Source organism: Cervus canadensis, chromosome 2 (genome assembly GCF_019320065.1).
Source record: "Cervus canadensis isolate Bull #8, Minnesota chromosome 2, ASM1932006v1, whole genome shotgun sequence".
In the NCBI taxonomy this organism is placed as follows: domain Eukaryota; kingdom Metazoa; phylum Chordata; class Mammalia; order Artiodactyla; family Cervidae; genus Cervus; species Cervus canadensis.
The window spans coordinates 6,303,067-6,329,490 of NC_057387.1; the positions used below are offsets into that span (position 1 = coordinate 6,303,067).

At 38.7% G+C, this 26,424-nt stretch overlaps 1 protein-coding gene across 3 annotated transcripts in view; it reads right to left on the reverse strand.

The window, feature by feature from the left end:
• Positions 1-5,732: 5,732 nt before the first annotated feature.
• The window catches only part of UAP1 (UDP-N-acetylglucosamine pyrophosphorylase 1), a 33,399-nt gene continuing 12,707 nt past the window's right edge, over positions 5,733-26,424 (reverse strand). The window contains exons 3-11 of one of the 3 annotated variants that reach the window (XM_043450780.1): positions 23,672-23,876; positions 21,228-21,403; positions 19,766-19,938; positions 14,189-14,382; positions 12,961-13,101; positions 12,119-12,307; positions 10,935-10,982; positions 7,336-7,402; positions 5,733-6,309 (exon numbers count right to left, since the gene is read on the reverse strand). In XM_043450780.1, coding sequence (XP_043306715.1) covers positions 6,217-6,309; positions 7,336-7,402; positions 10,935-10,982; positions 12,119-12,307; positions 12,961-13,101; positions 14,189-14,382; positions 19,766-19,938; positions 21,228-21,403; positions 23,672-23,876 — 1,286 coding nt within the window. In that variant the 3' untranslated portion in view covers positions 5,733-6,216. Of the gene's footprint in view, positions 6,310-7,335; positions 7,403-10,934; positions 10,986-12,118; positions 12,308-12,960; positions 13,102-14,188; positions 14,383-19,765; positions 19,939-21,227; positions 21,404-23,671; positions 23,877-26,424 lie in introns of all 3 variants that reach the window. The other 2 variants (XM_043450773.1, XM_043450784.1) reach the window with 2 other exon arrangements.

Below are 26,424 nucleotides of genomic sequence, written 5' to 3' on the forward strand. Positions count from 1 at the left end.
GGCTCAGAGGCTCTCAAACTCTTTAGCCTTACATCCCGTATTGCCCAACGATTGCTCCTCTATAGTGAAACCACTGCCACAACCCCACACTACCAGAGCTCCCCTTCCCAGCACTACTGATATATGATCTTAAGATAGGGAGACAGGAAATAGGAGATGAAGGTTCAGAAAAAGGAAAAGCAAGCATACCATTCAGAGGCTAAAGACTCTGAAGATCTGTCCTCAACAATCCATTTTAGAGCTTGCTCTGATGAAGAACTCAAATCCTACATCCTTTTGAGAAATGGAATGGATAACAACAGCAAAACTGAGCTATTATTTTGAAATAAAACAGAAAATATGCTAGACATACTATTTAAGCCTTAGCACAAACACTATTAATAGATATAAATATCATATAGTTTAAAGGAAAAACCACTAGACCATTCAGGTATGACCTAAATCAAATCCCTTACAGCTATACAGTGGAAGTGACAAATAGATTAAAGGGATTAGATCTGATAGACAGAGAGCCTGATGAACTAAGGACGGAGGTGTGTGACACTGTATAGGAGGAAGTGATAAAGACCATCTCCAAGAAAAAGAAACGCAAAAAGTCAAAATGGTTGTCTGAAGGGGCCTTACAAACAGCTAAGAAAAGAGAAATGAAAGGCAAAGGCGAAAAGGAAAGATATTCCCATTTGAATGTAGTGTTCTATAGAATAGCAAGGAGAGATAAGAAAGGCTTCCTCAGTGAAAGATGCAAAGAAATAGAAGAAAACAATAGAATGGGAAAGACTAGAGATCTCTTCAAGAAAATTAGAGATACCAAGGGAACTTTTCATGCAAAGATGGGCTCGATAAAGGGCGGAAATGGTATGGACCTAACAAAAGCAGAAGATATTAAGAAGATGTGGCAAGAATACACAGAACTATACAAAAAAGATCTTCACAACCGGGATAATCACAATGGTGTGATCACTCACCTAGAGCCAGACATCCTTGAATGCGAAGTCAAGTGGGCCTTAGGAAGCAGCCCTATGAATAAAGCTAGTAGAGGTGATGGAATTCCAGTTGAGCTATTTCAAATCCTGAAAGATGATGCTGTCAAAGTGCTGCACTCAGTATGCCAGCAAATTTGGAAAACTCAGCACTGGCCACAGGACTGGAAAATGTCAGTTTTCATTCCAATCCCAAAGAAAGGCAATGCCAAAGAATGCACAAACTACCGCACAACTGACTCATCTCATGCACTAGCAAAGTAATGCTCAAAATTCTCCAAGCCAGGCTTTAACCGCACATGAACAGTGAACTTCCAGATGTTTATGCTGGTTTTAGGAAAGGCAGAGGAACCAAAGGTCAAATTGCCAACATCTGCTGGATCACTGAAAAAGTGAGAGTTCCAGAAGAACTTCTACTTCTGCTTTATTGACTATGACAAAGCCTGTGACTGTGTGGATCACAACAAACTGTGGAAAATTCTTCAAGAGATAGGAATACCAGACCAGTTGACCTGCCTCCTGAGAAATCTGTATGCAGGTCAAGAAGCAACAGTTAGAACTGGACGTGGAACAGACTGGTTCCCAACAGGAAAAGGAGTACGTCAAGGCTGTATATTGCCACCCTGCTTATTTAACTTATATGCAGAGTACATCATAAGAAATGCCAGGCTGGATGAAGCACAAGCTGGAATCAAGATTGCCGGGAGAAATATCAATAACCTCAGATATGCAGATGACACCACCCTTATGGCAGAAAGCCAAGAAGAACTAAAGAACCTCTTGATGAAAGTGAAAGAGAGTGAAAAAGTTGGCTTAAAACTCAACATTCAGAAAACTAAGATCATGGCATCTGGTCCCATCACTTCACGGCAGATAGATAGGGAAACAATGGAAACAGTGACAGACTTTATTTTCTTGGGCTCCAAAATCACTGCAGATGGTGATTGCAACCATGAAATTAAAAGATGTTTACTCCTTGGAAGAAAAGTTATGACCAACCTAGACAGCTTATTAAAAAACAGAGACATTACATTGCCAGCAAAGCTATGGTTTTTCCAATAGTCATGTATGGATGTGAGAGTTGGACTATAAAGAAAGCTGAGCGCTGAAGAATTGATGCTTTTGAACTACGGTGTTGGAGAAGACTCTTGAGAGTCCCTTGGATTGCAAGGAGATCCAACCAGTCCATCCTAAAGGAGATCAGTCCTGGGTGTTCATTGGAAGGACTGATGTTGAAGCTGAAACTCCAATACTTTGGCCACCTCATGTGAAGAGCTGACTCATTTGAAAAGAATCTGATGCTGGGAAAGATTAAAGGCAGGGAGAGAAGGGGAGAACAAATGAGATAGATGGCATCACCGACTTAATGGACATGAGTTTGAGTAGGCTCCGGGAGTTGGTGATGGACGGGAAGGCCTGGTGTGCTGCAGTCCATGGGGTCGCAAAGAGTCGGACACAACTGAGTGACTGGACTGAGCTGAACTAAAGGAAAAAAGGGATCCTTAAACTTTGTGCCTCTAGAGAACAGAGGATCATCCATGACATTCTATCTTGTGATATCTTATCAATGGAAAATGAGATTTATTAATCTCTTCTCCAGACAAAATTTAAAAAATTTTTCATTTATCCAGATATCAATTTTTATGCTTTTCATCAATACTTAAAGGCTATATAAAATGCTTTTATAAAGCTCAATATTTTTATGCAAACTACATTTACATTTTAGACATCAGTTCAGTTCAGTGGTTCAGTCGTGTCTGACTCTTTGCGACCCCATGAATCGCAGCACACCAGGCCTCCCTGTCCATCACCAACTCCCGGAGTTTACTCAAACTCATGTCTATCGAGTCGGTGATGCCATCCAGCCATCTCATCCTCTGTCGTCCCTTTCTCCTGCCCCCAATCCCTCCCAGCGTCAGGGTCTTTTCCAATGAGTCAGCTCTTCGTATCAGGTGGCCAAAGTATTGGAGTTTCACTTCAGCAACAGTCCATCCAATGAACACCCAGGACTGATCTCCTTTAGGATGGACTGGTTGGATCTCCTTGCAGTCCAAGGGACTCTCAAGAGTCTTCTCCAACACCACAGTTCAAAAGCATCCATTTTTCGGCGCTCAGCTTTCTTTATAGTCCAACCCTCACATCCATACATGACCACTGGGAAAACCATAGCCTTGACCAGATGGACCTTTGTTGGCAAAGTAAGGTCTCTGGTTTTTAACATGCTATCTAGGTTGGTCATAACTTTCCTTCCAAGGAGCAAGCATCTTTTAATTTCATGGCTGCAATCACCATCCGCAGTGATTTTGGAGCCCAAAAAAATAAAGTCTGACACTGTTTCCACTGTCTCCCCATCTATTTCCCATGAGATGATGGGACCAGATGCCATGATCTTAGTTTTCTGAATGTTGAGTTTTAAGCCAACTTTTTCACTCTCCTCTTTCACTTTCATCAAGAGGCTTTTTAGTTCCTCTTCACTTTCTGCCATAAGGGTGGTGTCATCTGCATATCTGAGGTTATTGATATTTGTCCCAGCAATCTTGATTCCAGCTTGTGCTTTTTCCAGCCCAGCATTTCTCATGATGTACTCTGCATATAAGTTAAATAAGCAGGGTGACAATATACAGTCTTGACATACTCCTTTTCCCATTGGGAACCAGTCTGTTGTTCCATGTCCAGTTCTAACTGTTGCTTCCTGACCTGCATATAGGTTTCTCAAGAGGCCGGTCAGGTGGTCTGGTATGCCCATCTCTTGAAGAATTTTCCACAGTTTATTGTGATCCACACAGTCGAAGGCATAGTCAATAAAGCAGAAATAGATGTTTTTCTGGAACTCTCTTGCTTTTTCGATGATCCAGAGGATATTGGCAATTTGATCTCTGGTTCCTCTGCCTTTTCTAAAACCAGCTTGAATATCTGAAAGTTCTCGGTTCACATATTGTTGAAGCCTGACTTGGAGAATTTTGATCATTACTTTACTAGTGTGTGAGATGAGTGCAATTGTGCGGTACTTTGAGCATTCTTTAGGATTGCCTTTCTTTGGGATTGGAATGAAAATTGACCTTTTCCAGTTCTGTGGCCACTGCTGAGTTTTCCAAATTTGCTGGCATATTGAGTGCAGCACTTTCACAGCATCATCTTTCAGGATTTGAAAGGGCTCACCTGGAATTCCATCACCTCCACTAGCTTTGTTCCTAGTGATGCTTTCTAAGGCCCACTTGACTTCACATTCCAGGATGTCTGGCTCTAGGTGAGTGATCACACCATCGTGATTATCTGGGTCATGAAGATCTTTTTGGTACAGTTCTTCTGTGTATTCTTGCCACCTCTTTTAATATCTCCTGCTTCTGTTAGGTCCATACCATTTCTGTCCTTTATCGAACCCATCTTTGCCTGAGATGTTCCCTTGATATCTCTAATTTTCTTGAAGAGATCTCTAGTCTTTCCCATTCTGTTGTTTTCCTCTATTTCTTTGCATTGGTTGCTGAGGAAGGCTTTCTTCTCTCTCCTGGCTATTCTTTGGAACTCTTCATTCAAATGGGAATATCTTTCCTTTTCCCCTTTGCTTTCGCTTCTCTTCTTTTCACAGCTATTTGTAAGGCCTCCTTAGACAACCATTTTGCCTTTTTGCATTTCTTTTCCATGGGGATGGTCTTGATCTCTGTCTCCTGTAAAATGTCATGAACCTCCGTCCATAGTTCATCAGGCTCTCTGTCTATCAGATCTAGTCCCTTAAATCTATTTCTCACTTCCACTGTATAGTCATAAGCGATTTGATTTAGGTCATACCTGAATGGTCTAGTGGTTTTCCCTACTTTCTTCAGTTTAAGTCTGAATTTGGCAATAAGGAGTTCATGATCCAAGCCACAGTCAGCTCCTGGTCTTGTTTTTGCTGACTGTATAGAGCTTCTCCATATTTGGTTGCAAAGAATATAATCAATCTGATTTCGGTGTTGACCATAGAGGACCCTTACTAATATCCAGTGACCCATGGCCTATATTTAAAGAACCACCTTTCTCTTTTTAATCCTCTGTGCTTAGTTGACAGCTCAGTCATGCCCAACTCTTTGCAACCCCATGGACTGTAGCCCACCAGGCTCCTCTGCACATGGGGATTCTCCAGGCAAGAATACTGGAGTGGGTTGCCATGCCCTCCTCCAGGGGATCTTCCCAATCCAGGGATCAATTCCAGGTCTCCCACATTGCAGGCAGATCCTAAGCCACCATGGAAGCCCTTTAATCCTCTAGCTGAAAGCAAACCAACCAACCAAAAACCTGGATGTTAGTGATTAACTTGCTAAGGAAATGCAAAAATTACAATCTTTTGAAATTTCAAGTGTCACCAAATATTTGAGCAAGAGAATAAAGCAGTGATATGAAACAAGGTTTTTCAACCTTTACAGTTTGAGCCAGATTAATTCTTGTTTATTGGGGTTGTCCTGTGCATGGTAAGATAGGTAGGAATATTCCTGATCTCTATTAATTAGATGCCAGTACAACCATTCCACCCTCCCAGTTATGACAACAAAAAATGTCTCAGGACACTGCCAAATATGTCCTGGAGAAGGGCAAAGCCATCTTTGGCTGAGGGCTACTATTATAAAGTGATAGGAGGATAAAGTCCAAAGTTCGATAATCAATAAAAAGCTGGAAGAGTGCAGTCACAGCAGTATTAATTTGGTTTTTCTTGTACTATCTCAAAGTTTCTCCAAAGTTTCATATTTTCCCAGTGGAATAATTTCTTCATAGTACCAATGACACTTGAGACAAGAAGAAAAGTTTATTTTACTGTCCAATTATTTTCTTAAAAAAATTTAATTTTTGATAAAATAAAACAAACTTTTAGTACCATAGAAACCTTTCGACATGTACAATGACATATTATTACTATGTACAACTTCAAAACAAATGCTTCCAAGTAAAGTGATGTTGAACACCATGACTATACATAAGTTGTAAGAAATATCCAAGATAGCCAATGTTTTCCTTAGCTTGGAAAAAAATACAACTGAAAAATATAAATAATACCTTCCATCAGCTGTGAATCATAAAAATGCTTTCTGAAGTTCAGTCACCTGGATCTTATGAAATATGTAGTAGTTACAAGAGTTGAACAAGCAAAATGAAAGCCTGTGTATATTCAAACATGAGTATTGTAGGAGAGGTCCTGTAGGTTCACAGTCAGTCTATCAAAAATAAAAGCTACTCTTATCGTGGTGGAACTTATTTAGTATCTGGCTCATAAACCATTCTTCACCAGCTCATGGACTCCATTCTCGTCAATGATTAAAGGTGCATGGAATTCTTTATCTGCCACATAACTTTCTAGTCCCTAAAAGGAGGGTCGAAATAAAAACATAGTTAGAAAATGGATCAACACGTCACGCAGTGCTGGACTTAGTGGCTATAATAATGACATAAAGCATGAATGCTCAAAGTTGGATTGAGATACAGAAATTTAAAAGTCAATAAAAAACTCTAGTTTACTTTTAAAACTGGGTTTAATGGCCTATTTATGGAAGCATAAAACAAACAACAAAAAGAGGGAAAAGCATTCTGATTATAACATAATATTTAAAGTTAGTAAGATGACAGTCATTCTTCCTATAATCATCACCCAACAGTTAACATTCTAAGCAAGGTGGCTATTTCTGATGCTAGAACTAAGCAACCTGACAAGGATCTCCAGAAAAACAAAACAAAACAAAAAAAACAGTACATATTAGAATAAAAGGACCCCTACATCCCCTGGTCTTAAAAGTGAAAGTACTAAGCATATGAACAAAGTAGACCCACTGAAAAAAATTTAAAAAAAATTATATTGCACTGAAAAAAGCCAGAATATTTACCTAAAAAGCAAGGCTTATTTTTAAAAGACCACTGCATTTCGATGTACAAGTAAAATGAACTAAACATTAAACATTCTGTTCATAGCAACCAAGGCACTGAGGCACTGGTACAAAGCCATACGGGGAATTTCCCGAGAGGCTTCTCACTCTCAGGATGAGCTCCTCAGGGGACGCCCACTGGAAAATGCCGTATCTTCTCCAAGGACAACTCTGTGCTGTGCTTAGTCGCTCAGCTGTGTCCGACTCTTTGGGACCCCAAGGACTGGAGCCCACCAGGCTCCTCTGTCCATGGGATTCTCCAGGCAAGAATACTGGAGTGGGTTGCCATGCCCTCGCCCTCCTCCAGGGGATCTTCCCAACCCAGGTATCGAACCGGGGTCTCCTGCATTGTAGGTGGATTCTTTATCAGCTGAGCTACCATGGAAGCCCAAGGACAACTCTACTTCATCATAAAACAATATCACAATCCTACTTTTAAAAGAATAGGGAAAAGAACAAAGCAGACTTACTTCTCCAGCATAGGAGATAAGAGGAGAGATTTCACACTGGATTGGCACATCATTGGCATCCTTCAAGCTAAGAAAACAATCAGACATGTTAAAGATTCTGCTTCCCATGTTGCTTGCCAGAGTGAAAATACACATTGTAACTTCCCTCTGAGAAGCTTGCAGGTAACAAAATTCTCCTAAACAATTAGAGTAGCTCCTACCCTCATGATCACTAAACTTCCTGGGGAGCAAGTTAACACAAACTCATCCTGGTTCAAAGGGCACTGCTTGGGATATGTGCCAGTAATCAGCAGGGGCTCTTCCCAGTCCCTCACCAACCCTGAAGTACTTATCCCTGAATGTACACACTATCTTTTATCATTTCCAAATTTTAATTCCATAAAGAAAGGACTATTTGTTGAGTATACACTGTATTCCAGGCTCACAGCTAGACAATTTGAATCCTTCGAATTTCATTTTAATCCTTGTCACAACCTCACATGTTAGGTGCTAATGCTGACCAGCATTCTAAAGCTACCCTGTCCAATACAATGACCACTAGCCACATATTGTTATTTAAACTTGAATTAATTAAAATTTTAAAAATTAATTCAAAATTCAGTCTCTCATTCATAATAACCACATTTCAAGTGCTCAGTAGCCATGAACAGCTAGCGACTACCAAACTGGACAGCACAGATATAGAACATTTCCTTCACTGCAGAAAATTCTAATTGGACTAAAAGGTGAGTTAAATTATCTCCCAGTACAGCCCACATCTCCTAGATTAGCTGAGCTGACTTATTCAGTGTTTCAAGGACCAAAGTCCCTTTACTGCACCCCAGTGAAGGCAAAGCTGAAGTCACCACTTGCTTCCTCTAGATCAGATTCTAACATTTACATCCACTTGCAATACTGAGTTCCCAAATTACATAACACAAAAGTCAATTAAGAGTGCTTTTAATATTCCTAAAGTCACTAACCTCGAGATTTTTCACCATTTTGAGAATTTTACCAGTAAGATACAGGGCACACAAAAAATCTAGTCTTTTGCAGCCTCAAACCATTAGCTAGCTCTCCTTTGTTTCACCAAATATGCAAGTCTGACGCTTTGGTGGGGTCAATAAAATCAGAGACCTTCTGAGGTCAGCCACACCCAATCTTTCTCCAAACAACCATTTAGTGAGCCTTCCAGGCACTCTATAACCTACTCCGACTCACTTGCCTGCTACTTCGCAGTCAAACCAGACCAGACATAGGCACTTTAGATTATTGCAAGTCATTCTCAACTATGGTCCCTTTAACTATTTAAATCATACCCACCCTCCAAGACTTAACTCAAGCCCCAACTTTCCCTTGACCACTGTATTTTACAGTAATTGTTCTCATTCATTTATTTATAAAAACAAATAAATAAATTTATTAGACATGTGGTAAGTCACATGCCTCCTAGGGTAATTACTATTTATACCACACATTTAACACATAAACAACATCACGGTCTGATGATTTACTTAACTTTAATGTATGTGCATCCTGAATCTCCCAGGAGGCTGTAAGAAATGACTAATTTCTCTTATGTATGCTACTTCAGCCTCTGCGGTTTCAGTACCTGAAGGTCTGTGTGCAGGCCTGCAAATGCATGTTGGATGAATGAACAAATGAACTATGAGGGTAGACAGATGGGAGACTAATTCAAGTAAAAGATGAATTAAGAAATGGAGCACGTGTGTCTGCAGCCTGAGATGTAGCTGTGTCAGATTGTATCAAAAGAGCTCAAGAGGTCCAGACCCTCTGGGGACAGCTTGGAGTCACATAAAACCAGACGGGAAAATGATGGCCCATTCCATTGATAAGATGTATATAGCCCAGTCCCACCTGAACCCCTAAAGGATTTGGTGTGCCAATAATTAACTGAAGGTGTTTTTGAACCCAAGGAACACATAACCAACTTGAATATAACTTCCCTTCCATACCACAGATATCCCCCACAAAACTCAGCAAGTTGGATGCCAGAGAGAAGAAGACAGGAGCTACCATTACCAAATGTAAAATCTCAGGGGATAGGCAAATTAGTTGTCCCCTATTCTTTAGTTTTGGTAGCTAACACTGCTGAGCAGGTGTTAAGGTGAAAAATAAAAATAATTTCATTTTGTCAAAATTTAGCATCTTGGCTTCCCTTCTTTCAGAATACCTCCGAGCTGCTTCTTCCCACTTTTATAAAAAATACTTCCCTTTCATCTCTCACTTTTAAATAATCTTTTTCTATTCTTTGAGGGTATCCTTTAGTGCTAAGAATTTAGGAAGACCTATTTCTAAGTCCATGATCTCATTTTGGGCCAAACTTTGATTTCAGTTTAACTATTCAAGAAATGACTACAAATGAAGTAAATGAGGGTGAGGGAGTGTGAAATAAAAGAACTCAAACAAGAAATAAATAATGTTTAAAACATTTTGTATCTTAGCTGAGATAGCTGCATGTTGTTTTCAGCTATATACTTAAGCAGCTATCTCACTTAACAGATTGAAAGCTGTGTTTCAATGAAAAGGAAATTCAGGATCAAAACTTTATTTTTTCAAATTGTAAAAGCAGCTTGCTTCCACATATTAAAAATGATGGATGGGACAGAAAATGACAAAAGGCTCTACGTCCCAGCCACCATGGCACTAGGGGCAATAGTCACCTACGGCTGCTCTAAGAACTAGCCAGCTTTGAGTCTACGTCCTTACGTCCAGGGCCACGTCCCGGAAACACCTGACACTCACAGGGACTTGTCTCTGCAGGGTCAGGATGAGTGGCACAGGCAGGAGAAAACACAACAATGAAACGGACATCCCTGCTACTCTATTTCTGAGATAAACGCCATCTCCAGATCCGTGGCTCTGTACACATGTCCCACATTATCCTAAAAATTTAAAATTCAAACTAAACCCAATAACTTTCAAAGTGTAATAAGGATATCAAGCTGTCTCTTTGGCTATAAAGATAATGACTTTTTCAAACTTTGTCAGTACCCAAGTAAGAGAAGGAGTATGCTACTCCTAGCTAAAAATTGTCAACTGTTAAGACAAAAAGGTACTTTCTTTAGGAGCAGGATAATAACTGACTAAAATAAACACAGAGATACCAAAAATGGAGCGGTTACTATGAAACTAAATCAAAAGATCAGTTTTCTCCACATTAAGAGCCATCAAATATGTCAGGAGCAGTTAGCCTTTGTACTGAGAGCAGATATCTAATTCTATAAGACACATCCATAGAATATCATTTTTATCCAGCTGATGCTTATGCTAAAAAGGGTACTCGGACCCACATTTGTTCTTCCTGGTCTGTAACCTGCTTTAGATTTTATCTTTCACTTGTAAACTTGTCAGTACAGGCTCAAATACCTATGGTGAGAGTCTTTAGAAAAGCATGCTCCCCCTTTCTAGCATGCACTGAGATTCTGGGTTAGTGCCATCCAGACAGACCTGCCACCAAGGAAGCAGTAACCCCACCACAGCTTCAGCCCTTCACCCCAGACCACCGAGAGGCAGAGAGCACTAAACTACGCCGCCAGTTAGTACCGAGGGAAGCACAGCCCCACCACCATGCACTGCAGGCAGGCTGGCATATTTACTTGTGATTGACATCAGCTGTGATGGCCTCTGACTTTCCATGTGTAGCACTGCTATGTAGGAATAAATAAGCATTAATGGGAATGGAAACAAACCAAACAATAAAAATGAAGTGGAAATGCAAAATATAATTGACTGAAAGGCATGTATTCATGGTAAATTATAAACTTGGCAAAGGAGATCTGAGGGGGCAAAACAAACAAACAAAAAAGCCCACAACAACAACAAAAAAAACCCCTCAGTGGTCAAAGATGAAGCATGAGGACCATCTGACATGCCGCAGAGCTAGCTTATTGACAAGACAGAGCCTGAAAGTGGCCTTGGACTGAGACAGTCAACCACTGCTCCTTCTTAATAAAGACAGTTGTTTATAACTTACCCAGTAAGTTCCAATACCCAGTGTTCGAACATTTAACAAGGCATTCTAGCACTTTGTGCATACAGTCTTTTTATCCCTTAAGAATTATATATTACATGGCAAAACGTTTTTGACAAAAGTATAGAAACATCAAATAATTTAGAAAGGGGGAATTCTAAGTATCAAGGGAGGTTTTATCATAAAATATAAGACAGCTGAAAAGCACTTTATCTCATATTTGAATAGCTCCAAAGATCTTCTTTTTTTTTTTTTAAACTTCTAAAATCCTAAACATTTCAACAGTTTGAATATCAGTGAATATAAGTAGCATGCACATTCCTTCCTGGCACCTCCCTCTGCAATCTTAAAATGCCACAGGGAGAACTGAAGTATGCGCATGTCTCAGAGGCAGCCTGTGGGTGCCCGGTCTTTTGGGGTGGGGGTTCGTAGGTAACACTTGAGGCCACAGATATATGGGCAGCAATAATCAATCCTCATTCCCTGTGGCACAGTGGCTGCTGATGGTCTTAACCCTGTGGCATACCAAAAGAACTTCCTTCTGACCGTTCTTCAGTAGGAGTCACTTCATGGACATGGTAGAGCGGCATCCAAAAAAACAAAAGCTTCAGAAGGTTCCTCTTTCAGGGGAAGTAAAGCTACTGCTCTCTCTATAAGGGGCCAAGCCTTCATTACTTCACATCATGAACTGCCACAACAATATTCAGCTCTTTTAAAAGTTCTAGGCATACATCAGACATAGAGGAGAAAGAAGCCCAAGAGGACAAGTACAGGAGGCAGCCACACAAAGAAGCAAAGATAGCAACCTACCGGGGAATTGCTGGGAGGCGCGAGCCATTTTCGTCTATGAAGTGGCCCCCTGCATTGAGGACCCAGCAGTGGTGGAGGGACATCAAGGCATGCCTTGCAGTAGTGGGGTTGTCCTTCCCATTTTGACTGTCTGCATTCTTCAGTGGAGAAAACTCATCCTCCCGTAATACTTCATATACCACAAACTTCCTAGAGTGAAACCATACAAACACGGCTTTATTATGAAGCAAAACTGCACACAGCTTCTGACTTTTCTCCACACAGCTGAGCCTTTGGTAGTCAATTACAGTCTCTCTTAATGCAATTTCTAATGAATGCTGAAAGAAATAATGTTCATCCTTGGATGAAATAAATTTGGAATTATCTTCTTCACACAAAATGAGAAATCCTTCCCCAACAATATATATATGACACAAATGTCAACTCAAGTTAATGTGATCTTTAATCAATAGAACAGAGAGCAATCATAAGTTAAAAACATGCTCACTGAAACATTTACTCATAGGCCAGTAAAGGCCTAACCACAAAATGCGCCAATTCTCTATCTCAATCTTTTTTATCTCTCAGCCAAAATAAGAGACTTTAACAATTTTTCAGGAGAGCCAGATAATACAATAATTGAAAATTTTTAAAAAGCATTCACAGGCAACTCAAACCATATTCTTGCCTTGGTGGTTTCATACCAGAGAATGATAATGAATCTAAACTATATACTCACAGTGAAAACGCCATGCCTGACATACCTGCTGTCAACTGTTTTCTGAAAACAGTGTCCTGCCTAGAAGAGCAAAAAGCAACATCTCAAGACATACTTAATCTTACTGATGCTATTCAAAACGTACTTTGCAAACTGGAAGATATCAAAGACAAATTTTTCCATCTTTATTCCATTTGGTTTGTCTGGCTTAATTAACTGCCCCTGGGAATCCACAAATGGAATCTTCTTTTGAGCCACATGGTGCTGCAACTGAGGTTCATAAATACTATGGAGGGAAAAAAAGAAAAAAAAAAAAGACAATCATTTTCCAAATTTAAAATGTCAAAGAATCTACTAATCACACTCAGGAGCTAATGCATCAACAAATACTAAGACTTTCAAAGGGAAGGGCATTCATTAAATTTCAGTTCATATTTAAATATTAAATAAACAGATTTCCCTATTCATTTCTTTAAAAAAATCAAATGATGATCTCTACAATAAAAAAAATACACACACACACACAGCTCATAACAACGTCTCTCCCATGATTTCCATGTCTTATATAAAAATGTTCCACTCTCAGCCCCGATTTTCCCAACTGGGATCCTGTCAGGTGTTAGATGGAAAGATGAGTATTTATAGTTACTATGGGTGAATCAGTAACACAGCCACGAAAAGCCCAGCAGGAAGTATTTTGGAACTGGAGCTGAAACTGTGAGGTAAAGCTAGTAACTTTTTAAACAGTAGGCAGTCATCTTGGTCCGAAAAGCAATCGAGTGAAGAATCAGATATTGAGAAGGTCCTTCATTTAAAAATCTGGTGGGATAAAACAACTCTTTATTATTAGCTGACACCACTATGCTGATTTCCATGCTTGGTCTCAAGCTCTTTTTTCTTTACTTTCCAATCTACTAGTTCCTAAATGCTAGTCAGAGAACCAGTTAAATTAAACTGCGTGGGCAGCTTTTTCAAAAATACGGATGTCTACATCGACCTTCAGAAATTCTGATTCAGTAGATGTAGGGTAGATATGTGTATCTTTTGAGGTTTCCAGTTGTAGAGAGAGAGGGTGTTGCCTTTCTTACTCGTTACTTCACCAGAATTGAGCACAGTTAGAGGGAAGGAGAAGAAAAGGGAGAAGTGCTTTGGACTCCAGTTAATGCAGAAGGAGAATGGGCTACTACAAATTTGCACCTGGTGATACAGCTTACTAAAAACAACCACAGTGTCAAGTAAACTTCTATCTGATAAAGGAGATCCTCAGGAAGGGAAGATGAATTGTGGATCTGAAGTTTCTTCCTACTTCTCAGGTGACTTAGCTTCCGATGAACAATAAATAAAGTTTTTAAAAGCCCCCAGCTTGCCCATACTTGACAACATCTCTCAGAAATGGTACGGTGAAGAAATGGTTGGCAATGTTGCCAGCGTTGAATAGCAGTCGTCCATCTGAGCTTCGTTTCTGAGCTGTTGCCAGAGAAATCTCACTATACTCCACCACCTGGTATACTCCATCCACTCTGCAAACCACTCCAACTGGTTCTGTAGGGTTTGTTTTCTCCACCACCTACCCACCAAAGGAAGAAAACAGTAGAGAAAGAAATCTGATCAGGTGCTATGCTGGAGATCTGTCATTTTCCAAGATCATGTTTACAGTTCTGCTTACTTTATCTTTAAGGTATAAAACCAAGAGGAATCTTTAGATAATCATCTATCTTTATATTTGATAGACTACTTTTCAACTAGAAAGAGGCAAATTATTTCCCTCCTATTTATCAACTAACTGCAGAGTAGAAATTCCATCACACACACAGGGCCCAGAAGAAATCACACTGGACTGTGAATAACTACATCCCCCCATCTAATATATTTTCACTATTGAATTGATCCTCAGTCACACTCAACTACTTTGAGAATAAATGAAACAAAATCTCTGTGAGATTCACAAGACAAAAGAAGTAAGGCATTTTGCCTCTCATTTTATATTGCACAAGTCATTATTTCATTTGAAAACAGTGTTGCTTTCATTTTCATTCATGAATATGGCAAATTCCTTATTTTTCAGGCACTTGGCTAGATGGTAGCAGGGTTAGAGCAGGTAGGTCACAGGGTTCCCACTCCAACTCTAATCAGAAAAGTCCACTCACATTTATGTCTTGCAGGCTTGGTTTTATTTGAAGTAAGAGATTCTATGCTTTTTTAAAGTCTGAAAACCAGTGATTTGATAATCTAGCAAAGGCTCTAGGATGGTGAGGGAGCTGAGAGAAAAGTGTTTAGTCAAAATCAGAGGGAAAACATAAGAGTATATAATTTTTTAAAAAAAACCTCACAGGTGATTCTGATACCCCACCACCCTATTTATGTATCACTGACCTAAATTAAGTGTTTAGAATAAAATTATAAAGGAACCCTAAGTAATGCACTAATAGAAAACTCAAGCCTCAGATGAGATGAATATTCAGCAGACGAATCAAACAATCAAAAGGTTTGAAAATATTTGTTTTGCCTTGTTCTATTAATAATTCAGCATACTCCAGAGTATTTTGAAAAAACTGTCCCCAACTTGAAAAGTCTCTCCAAAGTATACATGAAATTATACCAACGAAATTAAAGCTTTTCTTCAGCAACTGATTTCATAAAATAAATACAGCCAGTCAGTCCCTTCCAGACAACTAAAGTCACTACTGAGCCCTTCGTTTACACTGCAATTAGAGATACAGGCGCTGAGTGTACGCAGTGAGGCTGGGCTACTGGACGCGCTGGCCTGCTGTGTAGTTTCACTGTCTGCCACCCTGAAAGGGGTACAGTATCCAGTGAAAAGAACCCTTCTCCCACAGAAGTGGATAAAACTGAGAGAACATGCAACAAAATGATTCAAACCAATCATGAGCCTATTTCCAACTCCAGTCTATCAAGCCATCACCACCTCTCACTTCACATTCTATACAGTGGGTATCTCAGTAGACAGGGCATCTGGAATAGATTCCTCCCATCCACATTAAAACACACACACACACACACACACACACACACACATGAGGTTAGTTTTCCAATCACTTCTATATAACCCTACTCCTGACCAGCCATGGAAAATAAAAATAAGCATATTCATAACTTTCCAAGTGTTAATCTGCCAGTGAAAGGTTTGCTTTTATAACAACTATGAACCTCCAAATACTGTAAAAGTCTAGATTATAAAAGAAAGTATTTGTAAAGTACATGAAGTTGGAAGTCAGTTTATATTCTACAGAAAAGATATGCAGCATAGAATTAAGAGGTCTCTTGATTTCCTACAAGTGAAGTCCTGAAAAGCTGAGCTCAAAATAATAACTTTAACCTCAAAGTTACTATAAGTGTTCTACAAAATTATCTTTAGTTAACAATCATTCCTACTCTCTCAGCTACGGACTTCTGTAAAGCACTCCACTAAGTCTTTTCTCAAGGCTCTCACTTCATTAAAGATGCTTCATTCCCCAAGGCAGGAGACTATTAAATAAGAACTAAAATGAATTCTCTGCAAAGAAGTCTACTACCCTCTATGAATCACTCCCTAATTTAGGTGTTTTTTAAAGTATATTTTAACATGTATGATTTTTTAAATTAAAAGGGTGGGAGGACAGATTAAATAAATGGTTTCTAACATCTCTAAAATTTGTTAACATACACCAGTCTCTTAATATTTCAGTTCCATCTGAATATTTATTTATTCATTCATTGAGAGACCACCACATTTTATGCTAGACACAGAACAAGCAGGAAGACTGAGAACGGATTTGTGCTAGAGGACCCATGGGATGTAAAGAGAGAATGGTTATATTTACATCCCTGTATGATTAGAATACTGAAAAAAGTGAGCAGACCAATTCAAAGTTTTTTGAGCTGCTGGCAAAAACAAAATTAACGAATTGATTTATTAAAGTGATATAATACTAAAACTAAGAGTTGGGAAACATTTCTAATTCTGCCTCTGCTAATGTGATGATGGACCTAGAGCCTGGAATGCATTGAGTACTGGAACTCAAAGTGTTCATTTCTAGATCAAAGGGGCTGACCAGACGATCTCTGAGGTCCCTCCCAGGTTCAGCATTCTCTGATCATTTAGAATTTAAATTGATTCTGAAGCTGAGTTGGAGAAGGAAATGGCAGCCACTCCAGTACTCTTGCCCAGAAAACTCCATGGACAGAGGAGACTGGCAGGCTACAGACCATGGGTCACAAGGAGTCAGACACGACTGAGCACGCACACGCTGAAGCTCAGAGCAGTAAAACTTTAAGCTTCTGTCTTAGAAAGAAGAGTGACACCATGTGGAACAAAGTCAGAAATACAGTTTTGTTTTCTTTTTCAAAGCTTAGTAGCTTTAAAAAGTTAACATACTATTCCTGTTAGGGGAGGGGAGAGCCGTTCTGAAGAAGGAATTGTGGGCTGCTATTGGTCACCAGCGGGCGCCCCTGGCAGGGCACAGGTGAGTAGTTTCTGATCTTCCCCCTTTTCTCCAAAGTGGAGAGCACCCTGAAACCACTCAGAGCTGAGCCCCACTCCAGAACAGGCAGGAGGACTGAACACCAAACCTAGAATCTTCGAGGTGGAGCAAACCTCAGCGAGTACAATCCAACGCACTATTACAGTTCAATAGCTATTCACAATAGGGCACAGATACTCATAGAGTACTGAAAGGGACACAGATCTGCAATCAGTGAGCTAAACCCTTAATTTTTAGAGTCAGGAGGAGTCTTACTAGGTCTATCAGCTTAATCTCTCAAAACTTATACTGGAAAGTTTAAGACTTCAGCTTCTATGACTTTGCATTAGATTTGTAGATTAATTTTGAAATGGCATCTTTATAACAGAAAATCTCCAAACAAAGAGACATCTCTTATGGTAGCACTTCTTTTTTTCTTTATTTTTTTTATTGAAGGATAATTGCTTTACAGAATTTTGTTGTTTTCTGTCAAACCTCAACATGAATCAGCCATAGGTATACATGTATCCCCTCCCTATTGAAGCTCCCTCCCATCTCCCTCCCCACCCCACCCCTATAGGCTGATACAGAGACCCTGTCTGACTTTACTGAGCCACACAGCAAATTCCCGTTGGCTATCTATCTTACATATGGTAATGGAGGTTTCCACCTTACTCTCTCCATTCATCTCACCCTCTCCTCCCCTCTCCCCATGTCCATAAGTCTGTTCTCTATGTCTGTTTCTCCATTGCTGCCCTGTAAGTAAATTCTTCAGAACCATTTTTCTAGATTCTGTATATATGCGTTAGAATACAATATTTATCTTTCTCTTTCTGACCCATTTCACTCTGCATAATAGGTTCTAGGTTCATCCATCTCACTAGAACTGACTCAAAAGTGTTCCTTTTTATCCATTGTGTATATGTACCACAATTTCTTCATCCATTCATTTGTCGATGGACATCTAGTTTCCTTCCATGTTCTAGCTATTGTAAATAGTGCTGCAATGAACAGTGGGATACATGTGTCTTTTTCAATTTTGGTTTCCTAAGGGCATATGCCTTGGAATGGGATCTCTGGGTCATATGGTAGTTTTATTCCTAGTTTTTTAAGGAATCTCCGTACCGTCTTCCAAAGTGGCTGTATCAATTTACATTCCCAACAGTGCAGCACTTCTTTTTAAATTCATATATTTAAAATTTATATGTAGCTTAATTTGCTTTTATCAGAAACTTGTATGTGGCTTTTGCTTTTGGCAGAAAGGGCCCCCTTCATGTCAATTATAAAATTATTCCAACAATACTGTAAATCAACTAACTGCAGTAAATAAATAAATAAAATTATTTTAAACTTTCTTCTAACATCTTTATGGTTTTTCACTTTGTAATCCATTTGAAATTGATTTGATATGAGCTCTGAGGGAGACATCTTAGTTTATTTTAAGCCAGTTTCCCATTAATTTCCCTGCAACGATTTGAAATGCCATCTTTGTATACAGTACATTCTTATATATATGTGAGTTTGTTTCTGATTATCTGTTCCATTATTCTGTCATTCTATTCTGATTTCAGCACTACACTCCTAGTTACTTTTTATTTACAACCCATTTTAATAGCTGATAGATTGTTAAAACTCTTCCTTCCTAATTATCATTTTTTCAACATTTTCCTGGTCATCTTTACATGTTTTTTCTAAACTTTACAATAATTTTTCAAATGTCCCCAATATAGTCTCATTGGGACTTTGATCAGGATTATGTTATACTTTAATTCAGTGAGACCTGATACCTTTACAGATTTCCAGCAAAGTAATATTTACATTAGCATTTTAAAATCTTCCAAAAGTATTATTAAGGCCTTTCATGTCACAAAGTCAAGTCTCTTATATTATCATCTGTGCAACTAAGAAAAAAATGCTAAAGATTACTATGGCAAGGACAGTCTTATACAGCATTACAAACCTCCCTCTGTTTCACTATCCATATGTTTGTGAGCACTCAAGCAGTTATTTAATCTCCTTAACTTGCCTTCCACCCAATCTGCATATTTCCATCTTAATGCACAAGACTATCATGAGTTACCTTGTCAAATGCCTTGTTGAAGTCTTCATGTGCTATTTCTACCATATTTCTTTTACTTACTACTCCAGTAACTTTGCCATAGGAAGAAACTTGATATTAATGAATCCAACAACTTGATGTTATTAAGTCCATCCCAGATCCAGTGATGACCATTCACTTTCCCAGGTACTTACAAATCATCCTCACATATTGTAAACTCATACTTATGAACTAAGCATATACCATTATTTATAGAATCAAATGCTGCAAAATTAAAGAAAAAGTAGGTATGGGACAATTTAGCTACTTTAGAAGATGAATGGTTTTAAAACATCCAAATCACCCTAAAAAGTCTAGCTTGACTCCTGGAACATATATACTGACAAGAGAAAGGCCACATAAAACCTCATTATAGTTGAGAAAGGCATTACCTTTGCTCCACAGTCTGCTCCTTTCTGAATGCAAAATCCAATAAACCGTGGGTCTGCCACTTTTACTAATATGTTGTCAACACAATAGACATGAATGCTCCAAATGCCTCTTTGCTCCATATCCTCCACAATATTCTGGGCTGCAAGAGCCCGATAAAGACCACCATTCCCATCTGAGGAAAAAAAAAAAACTGCCTGTTAGTAGCAAACCAAAATTCACTATGAAGGTAACTCAAAGATAGTTCAATGTTTCTAAACAGGGCAGAAGATCTCTGAAAACCAGTTTTACATGACAGGGCCAAGAAAAACTGAGTATCCATAAGTAAGGATTCAGAGATCAAAAAGTTATACTATGTGATTTTGAAGATAATTTACCATAAGTATACAGAGAATAACATTATTAATATAAGACTGGGCAATCCTGAAGAACATACTTTTAACTCAGTTCTTTTAACAATCTGGCCCATAATACACAGTGAAACATAAAATTCTTTATCAGGCAACGATTATTTTATAACATTTCAAGTTTTATTTGCATGATTCAAATTAGCTCTGTATTTACAGCCCCAACACTGCCAATTTCATATACCTCAATAATAAAAATATATGACCATCTATAACAAACAATTTGTTAAGAAAGCAGATTAATATGAAGGTCTACGGTGATTTAAACTAAATACAGGTCAAAGCCTCTTCTTTCTCCATCTATTTTTAGTGCTGCTTTAATATACTTCTTCCATAACAACCTCAGTTACAGCCTAAATGATGACAAAAAAAATTAGACAACTTCACAAAACTAAGCTAAAAATAATAAACTCTTCCATTAATTAAAAAGAATTAATCAGGGGTTAAAAAAAAAAGAGTTGAGATGAAATAAAAGTCTACATCTGCAGAGCACCCCTGTAAATATTATTTTTTATTTCCTTTCACCCTTTTCTCCAAGAAGTGAGTCACACAGATGAGAATCTGTGAGTTTTGTATTTCCCATTCTCTTACTTAACTTACTGAAACTATTTCACTGTCATTTGTTACCTACAAGTGATTACTTTAATACTGCTTAAGAATGAATGCTACAGATAAACTATAATCTAGCCTCATTTTTTAAACAGCAGATGGTTTCCAATTTTTCACTATGATAAATAATGAGGCTATGAACAATACTGTATATAAAATACTGAGTAAAGAGAATAAATACTCTGAATGATGCTCAAATTGCTGTCAAGAGCACAGGAAGTATAAAAGCATATTCATTTCACCCATGGGCATTTCCATTTTTTAAAATCACTGACAAATTTATTTATATTAAGCAAAATATTAATTTTTGACATCAAAATCACCTAGTGAAAAAATCAAAACTTAATGACCTACACTATGTAAATCAACCATACTTCAAAAAAAAAAAAAGTTAATGAATTGTGTTAAGTCCATTTCTATTCACCATTAAGTAAGCACAGTTACAAACCTGGAGCCATAGAAACCTTATTCTTCTCTTCCAAAATAATTTTCCCATCGAAACTCATAGCAGGCAGCATTCCCTGCTGAAAAAAGATTACATTCTCTTTCTTCAAACCAAAGTACTTGTGCTTTGTGAAGAATTCCTTTGTAGATTCCATTGTTCTGCCACTGGTCATTATATACCTTGCAAGAGAAAAGCAGATCTTCTAAGCAATAATGCTATGTGAATTAGGGCAAAATAAAGTTTATTTCCTAAGACAAAGAAAATCTTTGAGAGCACTGTTTATTGTTTTCACTTCCTTCATCCTTTTCCTGAATAAGGCAGCATTAGTTGCTACCCAATGGGAATTTCTTCTAGTAACTTCATTAATCCTTATGTATAAAATAAACCTGTGCCCTCCTCTCGGGGGCTGGCCTGCTCCCATGTCTCCGAAGTATACTATCTGCTGCCTGTTAATAAAGTTCTGCTGCTTGAGCTGTAAAATAACTCTGCACCACAATATTAAAACACACCTCCTGTAACAGACAGCCTGCAACAGAGAGGCTCAAGAAAACATTTCAGAACTCTGTGAAAAGTATATTCTAAGTCAAAATCTCTCCTATTCTAATAAAAGGGATAAAGGCATAAATGCAATACATTCTAATTACCTCTTATGGTTCTTTTTACTAAAATTTTGAAATGACATCTGGGCTCTGCTCACCCTTTATTTACAATCATAAAAGTATAAATATATACTCTGTTGTCACAAAAATCCAACCCATGCCAATGTAGTAAAAGAGAAAAAAATTCTGTCTAAAATTGTAATTAGTGACTACAATAGCTTTTGCCCTTACTTACTGAAATGTAAACTATGTGTGAGTAGGGATTTTTATCTGTTCTGGTTACTGATATATTCCCAGCACCTAGAGGCAGGTACTCACTTAAAAAAAAAAAACAAGAAAAAAATGGGACTTCCCTGGTGGCACCTAGAGGCAGGTACTCACTTAATACCTGTTAAATGCAAAAATGAAGAAAACTAAAATTCCCCAGGACAGTCAGTATCTGCCTGATTAACAAATTATCCTGGATATTTGAACTCTGGGCAGAAAAACTTTGGGCATCATGATTCAAACGAAAAGGGACTAAACTGTCCATGTAAGAAAAATTCTGAGTTGTGAGGAGAAAGAAAGAGAAGAAAATCCAACATGAAAGTGGGAGAGTAAGGCTTGTAAGTAGAATTTTGGCCACTTAAAACACAGATGTCCCTCAAAAGTCCCCCAGGGAACCAAGATGAAAAAAAAACAAAAAGAAAAAACAGTTCACAGCTGGCCAATACCCTTCTTAAGAACTAGAAAAGCTGAGGTAATTATAAAAAGCCTATTTTTAAAGGCATCAGAGAGCTACAAAAGCAACATGGATTAGAACTTAAAATTTAAGATAGTTAGAATCTTTCAAAGGAGACCTTCGGATACACGGCTGCCTTTTCCTGGGGGTATTTGCTGTTCTGGGGCAAAGGCCAGTGGTAAGGAATCTGAGCTTGGACCAGGCTGGACAGAGAAACCAGCAGAGCTTTTGTTAGTCACCTGGGGCTAAAATAACAAGATGAGTGACTTCAGGGATTTCAAACACACAGCTGGTTCCCCCCTCAAAACATGACAATTTCCAAAGCTGCTCTGAGAAACAGATTCAAGAGCTAAATCAAAACCTTTTAAAAACAGAGCAGAATTTCCCATAATCTCTTGGTGTTCAGAAGATGAACAATGGCTGAGATAGGCCCTGGGGAGCTGGCATACAAGCAGAGACAGAATCCAAGTTTGGCCCACAGCAGAGAAATCAGTGAGGCTTTCAGGTTTTGGTTTGTCTTTCTTTTTGGGGGGGGGGGGGGGGGGGGGGGGGGTTGCTTCAGGAGGACAAGATAACCCAACACTTAAGGACACGAGTTTCTAGAGTGACAGAACCCACTGAGTGCCCACAGCAGTGACTGGAGACAGATCCACACGTCATCATGAAATTCCAGTTACTAAAGATAAGAAAAGACTCCAAACGCTTTCAGAGGAAAACGGGAGAAAAAAAGACTGAGAATCAGAATGGCAACAGATCTCTCAAAAGCAATGTTGGAACAATAGACCAATGCCTCCAAATTTCAGAGGGAAGCTGATTTTCAATCATATTCTGTACACAGACAAACTACCAAAAGTATGACGTTTACAGACTGAGAGAACCCTCTGAGGACCCAAAGGTACTCAGGTAGGGGTTAAAGTTGGAAAGAAGTATATATTGCTCATTAAGGCTACAGTGATTATCTACCTAGCTATAATACAGATTGATTTTAACATATAAAGTACAGCTCCCAAGAAAATCTGTAGTAACAGGAAATACCTCTGCTTATGAATAAAGTATATATGCATTTTGAATATGATAAGCCAATATATGTTCAGACACTCTCCCATAGTGAATGAGATATATCTTACCATGGAATGATACATTTGTTGCCATGATATTTTTCAGCTAACTGCTGAAGCTTCAGGATACGCTCTGCTTGAATCTGAAAAAGTGTCTTACGGGATGGCAAACCAACATCATACATCCCCTTGGGATATGCAACACCGAGTCTTGTCCCCTGCCCACCAGCTAGAAGAAGAACTGCCACTTTGTTCTGAGATATCTGGAAAAGTCCTAAAAAAGAAAACACTTGTATCACTCTATAATTCAACACCTCAGGGTTACATATACAAAGGTAGCTGCAAAGCGTCACCCTAACTGCATAAGGCATAAAGAACAAGGAATTCACAAGTAATCATGGATGACTACATTGTTAATAAAAACATTTTTATTATTAAAAAATGAAGTTTCTATAATCCAACCAAACACCAGACAATTAATAATATGCTGTAATGAACCAATAATTGTTATTCTGATAAGACTGGAAGGCAAAGACCAAGAGACGTTGCAAATGTTTTATAAGCACCTGACAACTTATTAGTTGTGGCAGGTCAAGAAAAAGGACAGCAGAAGATCCCCAGACTTCAAGATGAGTGATGAGGCTATTAAATTATCTCCAGCCTACAAATCAATCAATAATAACTGATTAATCAATTAGCATGTAAATATACTAAACAAACTACCATGCAGTAAATGGAAAGACAAGAAATCCTGAGTTGGGGAAGCAGTGTAGAACAATGGTTAAGAAGCCAGGCTCTGAAGTGAGGACACCTGGGTATGAAACCAAACCCAACTGAATGAGCTTAGGGAATGTGCCTGCAAAAGGGCATTAGGACACTTCGTGGGATGAGGGAAATGTTCTATATTTTGATTGGGGTGGTAGTTTTATGGATGTATAAATTTTTTTAAAACTCATAAAACTAGTGCATTTTATTGCATGTAATTATACTTTAATAAGTTTGTTTAAAATGCCTTTTTTTGGGGGGGGCCATCTACTGCAGCTCAGAAGGATGTGAAACAGAGTTCTTTTGAAACTGCAAGTGAAACAATAAAACTAAAAATGTTATTAAAAGAGACTCTCAGTTTGGATTTGAAAAAAGCAAAATAAAAATAAAATCTTGCCATATACCACTTCTAGGAACTACCTCATCTCTCTAAGGTAGACAGTTTCAACACTAGAAGGGAGAAAAACCTGTGGGAAGAGGTAACATATAGAGTGGATCTCTGAGAAGCTAGAAAAGCTGTAAAAGGTCAAATGTGATAAAGCAATGGTTGACAGGTTTTGTTCTATTTTCTGAATTTCACACTTTCATTAAACTTCTCAGAAATTCTATGAATGAGGCAGGTCACTATCCATAATTGCAGGTCAAGCCAGAGGGTGCAGTGGTGGCCAGGATTGATTTGTCTGTCTAAATTAACAACTTTATGCTTTGTGTGTGTGTGTGTGTGTGTGTTGGTCTTACATGTTTCTGACATATTGTGTGTGTGTGTGTGTGTTGGTCTTACATGTTTCTAACATATTGTCTGTGTGTGTGTATGTGTTGGTCTTACATGTTTCTGACATATCGTGTGCGTGTGTGTGTTGGTCTTACATGTTTCTGACATATTGTATGTGTGTGTGTTGGTCTTACATGTTTCTGACATATTGTGTGTGTGTGTGTGTGTGTGTGTTGGTCTTACATGTTTCTGACGTATTTTGTGTGTGTGTGTGTGTGTGTGTTGGTCTTACATGTTTCTGACATATTGTGTGTGTGTGTGTGTGTTGGTCTTACATGTTTCTGACATATTGTGTGTGTGTGTGTTGGTCTTACATGTTTCTGACATATTGTGTGTGTGTGTGTGTATTGGTTTTACATGTTTCTGACATATTGTGTGTGTGTGTGCGTGTTGGTCTTACATGTTTCTGACGTATTTTGTGCGTGTGTGTGTGTGTGTGCGTGTGTTGGTCTTACATGTTTCTGACATATTGTGTGTGTGTGCGTGTGTTGGTCTTACATGTTTCTGACATATTGTGTGTGTGTGCATGTGTTGGTTTTACATGCTTCTGACATATTGTGTGTGTGTGTGTTGGTCTTACATGTTTCTGACGTATTGTGTGTGTGTGTGTGTGTGTGTTGGTCTTACATGTTTCTGACATATTGTGTGTGTGTTGGTCTTACATGTTTCTGACATATTGTGTGTGTGTGTGTTGGTCTTACATGTTTCTGACGTATTGTGTGTGTGTGTGTGTGTGTGTTGGTCTTACATGTTTCTGACATATTGTGTGTGTGTTGGTCTTACATGTTTCTGACATATTGTGTGTGTGTGTGTTGGTCTTACATGTTTCTGACGTATTGTGTGTGTGTGTGTGTGTGTGTTGGTCTTACATGTTTCTGACATATTGTGTGTGTGTTGGTCTTACATGTTTCTGACATATGTGTGTGTGTGTGTGTGTGGTGTTGGTCTTACATGTTTCTGACTATCGTATGTGTATTGTGTGTGTGTGTGTGTGTGTTGGGTCTTACATGTTTCTGACGTATTTTTGTGTGTGTGTGTGTGTGTGTTGGTCTACATGTTTCTGACATGTGTGTGTGTGGTCTTACATGTTTCTGACGTATTGTGTGTGTGTGTGTTGTGTCTTACATGTTTCTGACGTATTGTGTGTGTGTGTGTGTGTGCGCGTGTGTTGGTCTTACATGTTTCTGACATATTGTGTGTGTGTGTGTGTGGGTGTGTGTGTGTGTGCGTGTGTGTGTGTGTGTGTGTGTGCGTGTTGGTCTTACATGTTTCTGACATATCGTGT